A 10,000-nucleotide genomic window follows, 5' to 3' on the forward strand; every position below is an offset into this window, starting at 1 on the left:
GGTAAAATTGTTGATACGATAATGTATTGTCGGCATCTAGAATGAACAATGCGACGTTCTTTTTGAGTACAATCGAAAAGCCTGCGAAGTTGTTCAATCTGAATTGAAATTGATGGTTGGTTTGCCCTGTTCTTCCACTTAGTAGCCCATCTAAGAAAATCACATTGTCTAACGTGCCACCGTTCTTAAAAGATGAGGTGTTAATCAGAGAACTTTCGAAGTATGGCAAGTGGTGTCTCAAGTTAAGAAAATACCTGTGGGATGCAAGTCAACTTTGTTGAGCCATATGGTGTCTTTAGACGCCAGGCGCATATGTTTCTGAAACAGGACTGTGATTTTAGCGCAGTGTTCAAGTTTAATGTTGATGGCTATGATTACACTATTGTTTATGCAACATCAGACTCAATGAAATGTTTTGGTTGTGGTGGGACATGGACATTTGGTTCGTGCTTGCCCAAACAAAAAAAAAGATAATGTTAAAGAACAAACTGGATACACTTTTTGCAAATGATTCTGAAATTGGTGAGGAAACTGAGCCATCTGACCCGCCCACTATTACGGCTGGTGGTGCAGAGTCTGTGTCTGTAGTGGTAGAATTCCATGTGCCGACACCGGATTTAACGTGGTTGAGAAAGAGAATGGGACCGAATCGAACGAAGCCGCTGAAATAAAACAGTGGAGTCTGAAATAATTTTGGCTGCGCCCGCACAAGCCGATGTTATCATGGATGAGGGCAGTTCTTGTGAACCCGTAGGTTACGGATACTGTAGGCCTAGAGGCTGCAGAGTTGGTTAATAAGAGAACTGCGGCACACAAGCAGAGGAGGCTGGCTGTGAAACGGTCCGAGAGGAAAATGTTTTCAAAATTCCCAAAATAAACGAAAGAAATCCTCTAGTAATAAAGCTACAAAACAATGGAAAAAAGACATTGATGTTGAGCTACCAATTACAGATAATGACCAGGAGAGCGATGGTTACCCACGGATTCTAGTTTGTCAAGTTCACAATCACAAGAGCTTTCTCAACCGTTAGTTGTCGTACCTCCACTACAGGGAGATAAGACATTTTTACAGACTACCAAATTTGTGCGTAATGTCAAGGTTGAGGATTATTTTTCCAATATACAACAGTTCATTGATGATGCTAAATATCTAATGAGGACAAATGAGGACGGAGGGTTTTACTGACCAAGAGATGTTTCGCTTGGTTAAGATTGTGCGCAAGTTGAAAAAGGAGAACCGATTGGAAATGATGGTGATACTCAGTAAAAATATGTATGTTTATTTTCTTTGTCTTTTTCTGGTTACTTTTTTTGAAATGGGCGAAGTTAGAGTCGCTACTTTGAATTTGAATGGGGCCAGAGATTTGGAGGAAAGAGCAGAATTCTATGAATTAAGCAGACAGAAAAAATATTGATGTTTTCCTTGTTCAAGAGACACATAGCGACTTTAACTAATGAAGTTGATTGGGTGAAGGAGTGGGATGGCGTGCCATACCAGTCACAATACGTCCTTAAGTGGAGGTGTTTATCCCTTTCAAAGTCGTTTCTTCCATATTCTTATGATGTGGAAAGAGGTGGTTAAAGGAAGACTATTGAAAGTAAAAGCAGTTTTTGAAAATGATGTTTTTGTTTTCATTTGTGTTTATGTCCTACCTTAGCTGCAGAGAGGATGTGTTTTTGATAAGCTCTTGGTGATGTTCTTGGTGCATGTATTAGTACTGATTTTCTTTTTCTGGGTGGTGATTTTAATTGTACTGCTGATATTTTAGATAGAAATCATGTAGAACCTCATGTAGCCTCTCGCAAGCCGCCTTATTGAGTTAATTGAAGCATATGAATTGATTGACATATGGAGATCTTTTCACAAAAACAAAGGCAATATAGTTGGTCTCATTGTCGGATAATTATTTATCAATGGCAAGACTTGACCAAATGTACTGTTTTAAGCATTTTTAGTGCTTTTCTGATGTTCCTATATCAGTCCTGTTGGTTTTTCTTGACCATTGCATGGCATGTTGTGTACTTATAAAATCTGCGGTTAAACCAAAAGTGCGTATTGGCATTTTAATAAGATGTTGTTGGACTATCAAACTTTTAGAGAAGCTTTGGTTGTTTTGGGAGAGTTTTAAGTTGAGAAGCCTTTTTTCCCTCCTTTGCAACAATGGTGGGGATGTAGCAAAAATTAAAATTAAACATGTATGTCAAAATATAACTTTCAATGTCAGTAGAGACCTAGCTAGATCCATGAAAAACTTTAGAAAAGGGGAGATTGTGGATTTGCAAAATGGTTGATAAATAAAGGAAATTCAGAACAAATAGAATTACTTAAAAGTAAAAGTGGAATTGGCTGATTTTTGGGGAAAAAACACAGGGCTTTGATCCGCTTCAAGAATACAAAATGTATCTGTAATGGATGTCTGGCCTAAGTATTTCTTTAATTTAGAGAAGAAAATGGAAGAAAAAAGTTAATTCACGCTGTGTTTCAGAAACAGGGAACATTGTTGACTAAGCCAAATGAAATAAGACAACGAGTAAGGATTTTTTTACTCAGAACTTTTAAAAAAAGTGAATTGGTTGGAAATCAGGAGATTGAACGTGGTTTCCTTTCATGACTTGCCAACGCTTTCAAAGGCTTCAGCAAAGATGCTGGATGGAGCTTTATCATTGAAAGAACTCTATACAGCCCTGATGGGTATGGAAAATGGACGTGTTCTGGCATTGATGGACTGCCAGTTGAGTTTTACAAAGGCTTTTTGGGCAGTATTGGGGAAAGATCTCCATGAAGTGCTGAATGACAGTATAGAGAAAGGAATCCTTCCTCTGAGCTGTCGAAGGGCTGTGTTGACACTGTTACCAAAAAAAGGTGACTTGACCGACTTGAAGCATTGGCGCCCAGTGTCTCTCCTGTGCATTGATGTTAAAATGTTTTCCAAAGCACTAGCAACTAGATTGAGAGAAGTGATGGAACAAATAATACATGTTGATCAAACCTACTGTATTCCTGAAAGGTCAATTTTTGACAATATTTTCCTTGTTCGAGATGCAATTGAAGTTTCTAGTAAGTTAAAAAGAATTTTGGATTTGTTTTTCATGGATCAGGAAAAGCTTTGACAGAGTTGGAGCATAAGTATTTATGGGGGGTGTTAGAGGCTTTGGATTCAATTCGGTTTTATTAATTTAATTAAGGTGCTCTCTATAATGACATTGAGAGTATAGTGAAAAGTTAATGGTGGTTTGTGTCCCCTTTTTTAAAGCACTAAGAGGTGTAAGACAAGGTTGTTCATTGTCTGGAATGCTCTATTCCATGGCAATAGAACCTTTGCTTCACAAATTAAGGTGTAAAATGACTGGCTTTTCTCTGTCCAATTGTGAAAAAGGTTTTGTTTATCAGCATATGCCGGCGATTTGGTTGTAGTAGTCCATGATCAAAATGATGTTGATACCTTTAAATGATGTTGTGAAGATTTTGGGTGATATCATCTGCAAAAGTCAACTGGAAAAAAAAGTGATGCTTTTCAGATAGGTGATTGGGTAGATGGACCAGCCAAACTCCCAGAAGGGTTAAATTGGAAAAAAGGGGTTTCAAATATCTGGGTGTTTTTTTGGGAGATGATAACACTGTACAAAAGAATTGGGATGGAGTCATTGAAAAAGTGAAGGGACGTTTAAAAAAATGGACATGGCTACCTCAGATGTCATATAGGGGACGCTGTCTGGTTATCAATAATCTAGTGGCATCTTTTTTTGTGGCATCGGGCTGGCTGTTTTAGATCCACCATCAGGTCTTTTTTTAATGAAGATCCAGTCAACCCTAATAGATTTCTTCTGGGATAAGTTGCATTTGGATCCCTCAGAGTGTTTTGTATTTACCAAAAGAAGAAGGTGGCCAGGGTTTAATCCATTTGCCCAGTAGAGCAGCTGCTTTTAGGCTTCCAGTTCATTCAGAGGTTTCTTACTGGGCCAGAAGATCTTGTTTGAGGCCTGTGGCTTGTAGAAATCATGCATAATGTGAGTGGTTTTGGTTTAGACAAATCTTTGTTTTTCCTGGATCCTCATGCAATACATTGTATTGATTTACCTGTTTTTTATAAGGACTTTTTAAGATCTGGGGTTTATTTAATGTTAGCCGAATGGAAGAGACTGGTTCTTTGCATTGGCTCCTAGAGGAGCCTCTAATCTATGGATCAAGACTGGACATTTCAAAGAATGTAATGCCTGGATTGAACAGTTATTTATGCAGTACTGGACTCTACACGCTTGCGCCATTTGGTGGATGTATCAGGCTCTCTTTATGGACAGTGCCACACTGGCTGTAATGCATGGGAGTGAGGTCCTTTTGCGTATGGTGGATAAGATGTTGCATTGCTGGAGAACAGAACTAACATCACGCGGAGCAAAATGATAAAGAATTATGTTGATGGCGTTTTTGATTCCTGATAGAGAAGACCCTTTTCCTGAATTGTCACTTACACCGAAATTAAATGATTGTAAAGGTATTTTTTTGCCCCCTCCAAAAGAAATAGATTTCAGCGAAGTCAATGGTAAATGTCTTTACAAGACCTGTGTTAAAGTGATAAATAAAGAAAGGCTAGATGGAAAGGTTGACACGCCTTGGCGCTTCTACTTTGGTTTAGTAAGTAATGTTCAACCAGAGTGGAAATCTCTATACAAACCACCATTAACTAAAAGAGCTGGGACTTACAATGGAGGTTACTGCATGGTATTTTGGCAGTTAACTCTTTTATTTCTGTTTTAAATCAAAATGTAAGCCATGAATGTCCTTTTTGTTTGGAGAGAGAGACTGTTTTTCATGCCTACTCAAATTGTTTCAGACTGCCACCTTTGTTTAAGTTGTTGGCAAAGCTATTAGAGTGTTTTGGAGAGTTTTCTCTATTCAGACCTTCATATTGGGGTTTAAATATGTTCAGAAAGAACGTTGCAAGTGTGAAATGATTAATTATATCTTTGGGAATGCTAAGATGGCCATTTATATAAGTAGGAAGAATAAGATTGAAAAGACTCTGACCATGATGTAATTGACATTTTTTATTCGCCTGGTGAAATCAAGAGTAAAATTAGAATTTGACTTTATGAAACAAAAGGTGATTTTAATTCCTTTGAAGAAGAATGGTGCCAAGGTGGAGCAATATGCTCATTGGTCGACAATGAATTATTTTTTCAGGTTATTTTCTTTGATTTTCAGTTTTCTAAAAAAAGTGATGGTTTTATGGTAATGTGATCGTGCAGGTTTTGTAATAAAGAGCTGTTAAAAATCTCTCTCTCTCTCTCTCCCCTTTGACAGCATCTATCTATCATTGTTTTCACACTTCCCCTGTGTCTTTGTAGTTCTCTATCTTTTCTCTCTGTAACTTTGAATTCTCTCTCTGTCCATCCCTTTCTGTCATCTCTCTCATTCTCTCTCTCTCTCTGACTTTGCCTTGGGTCTCTCGCTCTCTATAGCTCTCTATATGTTCTCTGTCTCTCTCTCTCTCTCTCTCTCTCTCTCTGTCTGACTTTGCCTCTTCTCCCCCTGTCTGTGCAGCAACGCTGGTGGATACGGTGTCTCACTCTTTACAGCCCTCTATTTGTTCTTTCCGTCTGTCCCTCTCTCTCTCTCTTTCGTCTCTTTCTCTCTCTCTCTCTCTCTCTCTGTCTCTCTCTGTCTGACTGTGCCTCTTCTCCCCTGGTCTCTGCAGCAAACGCTGGTGGATAAGGTCTCTCGCAGACAGCGTGTGGACATGAGTCTGCTCTTCCTCAACATTAAAGTCAGACGCCTGCAGCTGGTCAGCGACTCTCTGGATGAGGTAATGCCGTCCTGTCCCGTAACGGCTCCCCCCCCCCAACAAAAAAAATGTGAGAGGAGAAGAGGTGAAAATGTGATAGCCAAAAAAGAAAAGAAAAAACTCTAGGCTTTTTTTCTTAGAATGTGCCAGAGCTGTGTGATTAAGTATGTAAGCTGATGGTGTTTACATCTGTGGAGGCACAGCATTGTTGATGTTACGATCTTTCACCAAAAAGCCTGTGTGTGTGTTTGATTGTGTGTGTGATTGTGTGTGTGTTTGATTGTGTGTGTGTGTGTGTGTGTGTGTGTGTGTTGTGTGTGTGTGTGTGTGTGTGTGTGTGTGTGTGTGTGTGTGTGTGTGTGTGATTGTGTGTGTGTGATTGTGTGTGTTTGATTGTGTGTGTGTGTGTGTGTGTGTGTGTGTGTGTGTGTGTGTGTGTGTGTGTGTGTGTGTGTGTGTGCTGTGTTTCATCCCTTTTCCAAGTCTGAGAGAAGACTTTTTTTCCCTTTTCTTTTTTTTTTGCCAAGACGTGTGCTGTACAGTCTGCTCCGGAAAGTTCTAAGTATGGGTGCAGCCTAATTTGGAAAAATTGCTCCACCATAAATGTTCTCTTTCTCTCTCTCTTTCTCTCTCTTTCTCTCTCTCTTTCTCTCTCTTTCTCTCTCTCTTTCTCTCTCTTTCTCTCTCTCTCTCTCTCTCTTTCTCTCTCCCGCTTTTTCCCTTTTCTTTTTTTCCTCTCTCCGTTTTCTCCTCAAAGCTCGCAAGAAAGCGGGCGGACTTGAAAAAGAAGCTGAGAGTGACGTTTGTTGGCGAGGCGGGCCTGGACATGGGCGGCTTGACAAAGGAGTGGTTTCTCCTCCTGATTCGACAGATTTTTCACACAGACTACGGTGAGACACAAAGCCCAAACAGAACCACTCTGTAATAATCAGAAGCAGCAGTGAATGAAGATGACAGCCAAACTAATCTTCTGTTAGGATTATGGTGAAGAGAACAGAGTCAGAAATATTGAGTTCAGCCTCCTTCATTGGAATTTGTGCTCCAGTACTAATGTTACTTATTTTAATACCAATCAGCACCTGTTACTTCTCTTGTTTACTACTATTAGTAAGCATACTGGTACACATAGTCTCAGGTGAATGTGTTAGGAGTGTAACTGTACACAAAAATCACGGTTCGGTGTGTACCTCGGTTTTGAAATCACAGGTTGGTTAATTTTCGCTACAGTAAGCCTGTATTGCTAGATTCACTGACAATGTTTTTGTTGCGCAATGGGAATAGTATTTTGAAAAGGTGTCATGTTTTTTGGTGTTATTTGACTAAACTGACACCGTCCGCTACTTAATATGTTTGTGTGGGAACTTGAATTTGAAACATGGTCTGCAAGCAAAAAACTCTACTGTAGATAACTGTTAAAGACTGCATTTGGTACATTCGGTACACATCTATATTGAACCACACGTCCTGTACTTAAAATGTTCGAATATGTGTACTTTTAGACCCCTACTGTTAATGTGAATTTAAGGAGTAAATTGTCTGACAGTTGATTGCCACTCTGATCTTTGCTGCAACTACTATTAGTGCTGTCATCTATTAATAATTCTCCATCAGTTGAAGTGGCTTAATTGGTATGTTGCATTTCTCATAAGTGTAATGAGTGATATCACTGATCTCCTGAGTGGGTCCCTCTGTTTAGTTTTCATTTGTCTGATTGGGATGTGAGCCTGGTGTGTTCTAGATAGACATTTGCATGATTTTAGGAGAGGCTGTTGCAGTAGACTGATCAGTCACTGACTTGTAGCTTGAATGTTATTCCTCATTTGGATAAAAGCGTCTGCTAAATGAATAAATGTATATGTGAAGCAGTCATGATTGATTTTCGCTATGCCTTTTTTGCAGGCATGTTTAGGTACGTCAAGGAGTCCCAGTATCACTGGTTCAGCAACTGGAACTGTGACAACTGCTCCGAGTTTCGCCTGGTCGGATCCGTATCCTTTCATTGCCATAAACCACCACACTCAACACTCAGCTATATAAATCCATTTGGTCTCGTGTCCACACACACACACACACACACACACACACACACAGACACGCATATATATATGGAAAGAGTGGATTTATATGCTTGGAATAGAAAGTCACATGAGTGAATCGAGTGCTTTAAATAGCTCTTAAAGATACCATTCGAAACCATGACGGGGGAAACACTCAGTCAATATATATAATTAGATCCTAGCAAGGCTCCCCGCATTCATGCACTATTGGCAGAGCAAGTCTCCATGCAGTGGCCAGCTCTGGTCTTATTTCTTCACCAGTGTTGCTCTTGAGCAAGACGCAAGCTGAATGTGTTCGTAGCAGTTTTGTGGCAGCACTTTTCGTTTGTAATTCATTTTTCTTTATAAACTCTTTATTACACTAAGTGCATTGCTGAGTCGCTGCCCACATCATAAAGTCTTCCGAGGAAATGACCGTTTCTGACAACAATTCAGAAGGGTAAGCATGGCGACAGTGGGGGCGTTTGGAGAGAAGGGCTTTAATTACTAACAGGAAGAGACTTGTTACTGATGGCCTGTGTTTCACTGGCACTGGTCACTTCCTGTTGGAGGCGTTGGCGCTGAGATGGGTCACACACGTACACACACACGCCCACACACATATGGGCATAGGCATGCTTGCACACAGGCACATGCACATTAATGTGTGTATGCTAGAACCCACACAATAGCATGCACACACACACACACACACACACACACACACACACACACACACACACACACACACACACACACACACAAATACACGTACGCATGCACGTGTGCACACACACATCGTTAAATCACATCATACTCAGACTTGGTGGCAGCCAGCAAAATGTTGTCTTGCCCTCACCCCTCTCTGAATCTATCCATCAGATACACACACACACACACACACACACACACACAGACACGCACACACACACACATGCACACACACACACACACACACACACACACACACACACACACACACACACACACAATGCTTCCTGAATACAGCCCTCAGGTAATGGCAGTTCCACGTTGCAGATGGCCATCATTAGAGATGCACTCTCTGTCGCACACACACAAACACAAACACATGCACGCACACATAAACACACACACACACACACACACACCCACACACAAACACATTCAGACACACCTACACACACACACACACACACACACACACACAAACACACACAGACAGACAGACACACACACACACACACACACACATGCAGAGACACACACACACACACACACACACACACACACACACACACACATTCACACATACACACATTCACACACACACACACAAACACACACACACACAAACACACACACACACACACACACATACACACACACACACACACACACACACACACACACACACACACACATACACACACACATGGCTGCCAACCCACCCATCTGCCACTGACTATGGGCCCAGTGGGCCCTCCAGAGGAACAGAGCTGGTCTGTTCCTGTGCACTCAGCTCCTCTCCGCTCGGCACCACAACAAACACTGAGCCCCCGGCCCCTGCCACACCAGCAGGAGGAGGAGGAGGAAGAGGAGGAGGAAGAGGGGGAGGGGGAGGAGGACTGGGCTCACTAAAAGGGGAAGGCGTTTGTTTTGTCTGGTTCAGGGAGATTGAGGCTGAGTCATTTTTGTTTTGTTTCTGTTTTTTTTTTTTTTTTTTTAGTTTTGTCGTCGTTGTTATTGTTTTTTTCTCTCTCCAAGCGCATCATTCAGGTCCACGTGGAACCTTACTGTCTCTGTCTGTCTGTCGCTCTCATCGCCGTGGCCTGCCTCCAAGCTTCCCGCCCACCACTGCTATCGTCTCTCTCTCTCAGAAAGTTCTGGAACCGCCTCGAGTTCCACAGAACTGATTTTTTCTCCTCCTCTGTCTTTCTCTCCTCCTTTCTTTTTTACTTTCTTTCTTGTTCTTTCTATCCTTCTTTTTTATTTTCCTCTCTCCCCTGTTCCTCTCTGCCCCCCTCTCTCTCTTTCTTTCCTTCTTTCTTGGCTCGCTCATATGGACAGCACATGGCGGAGATCAGGCAGAGGAGGAGGAGGAGGAGGTGGAGGAGGAGGAGGATGTGTCTATAGCAGCTGTTAGCACTCAGTAGCGTCGAGGCCCCTGCTTCTTCCACGCTCCCGTCAAATGTATATTAC

The 10,000-nt window shown here is 41.4% G+C and overlaps 1 protein-coding gene across 1 annotated transcript in view; it reads left to right on the top strand.

The window, feature by feature from the left end:
- The window catches only part of hectd2 (HECT domain containing 2), a gene marked incomplete in the record, with an annotated part of 48,617 nt that overhangs the window by 17,954 nt on the left and 20,663 nt on the right, over positions 1-10,000 (top strand). The window contains 3 exon segments of the mRNA XM_048233708.1: positions 5,697-5,804; positions 6,541-6,673; positions 7,683-7,771. Of these exon segments, the coding sequence (XP_048089665.1) occupies positions 5,697-5,804; positions 6,541-6,673; positions 7,683-7,771 (330 nt within the window).

The sequence above is a fragment of the Alosa alosa genome, chromosome 22 (assembly GCF_017589495.1).
Source record: "Alosa alosa isolate M-15738 ecotype Scorff River chromosome 22, AALO_Geno_1.1, whole genome shotgun sequence".
NCBI lineage: Eukaryota > Metazoa > Chordata > Actinopteri > Clupeiformes > Clupeidae > Alosa > Alosa alosa.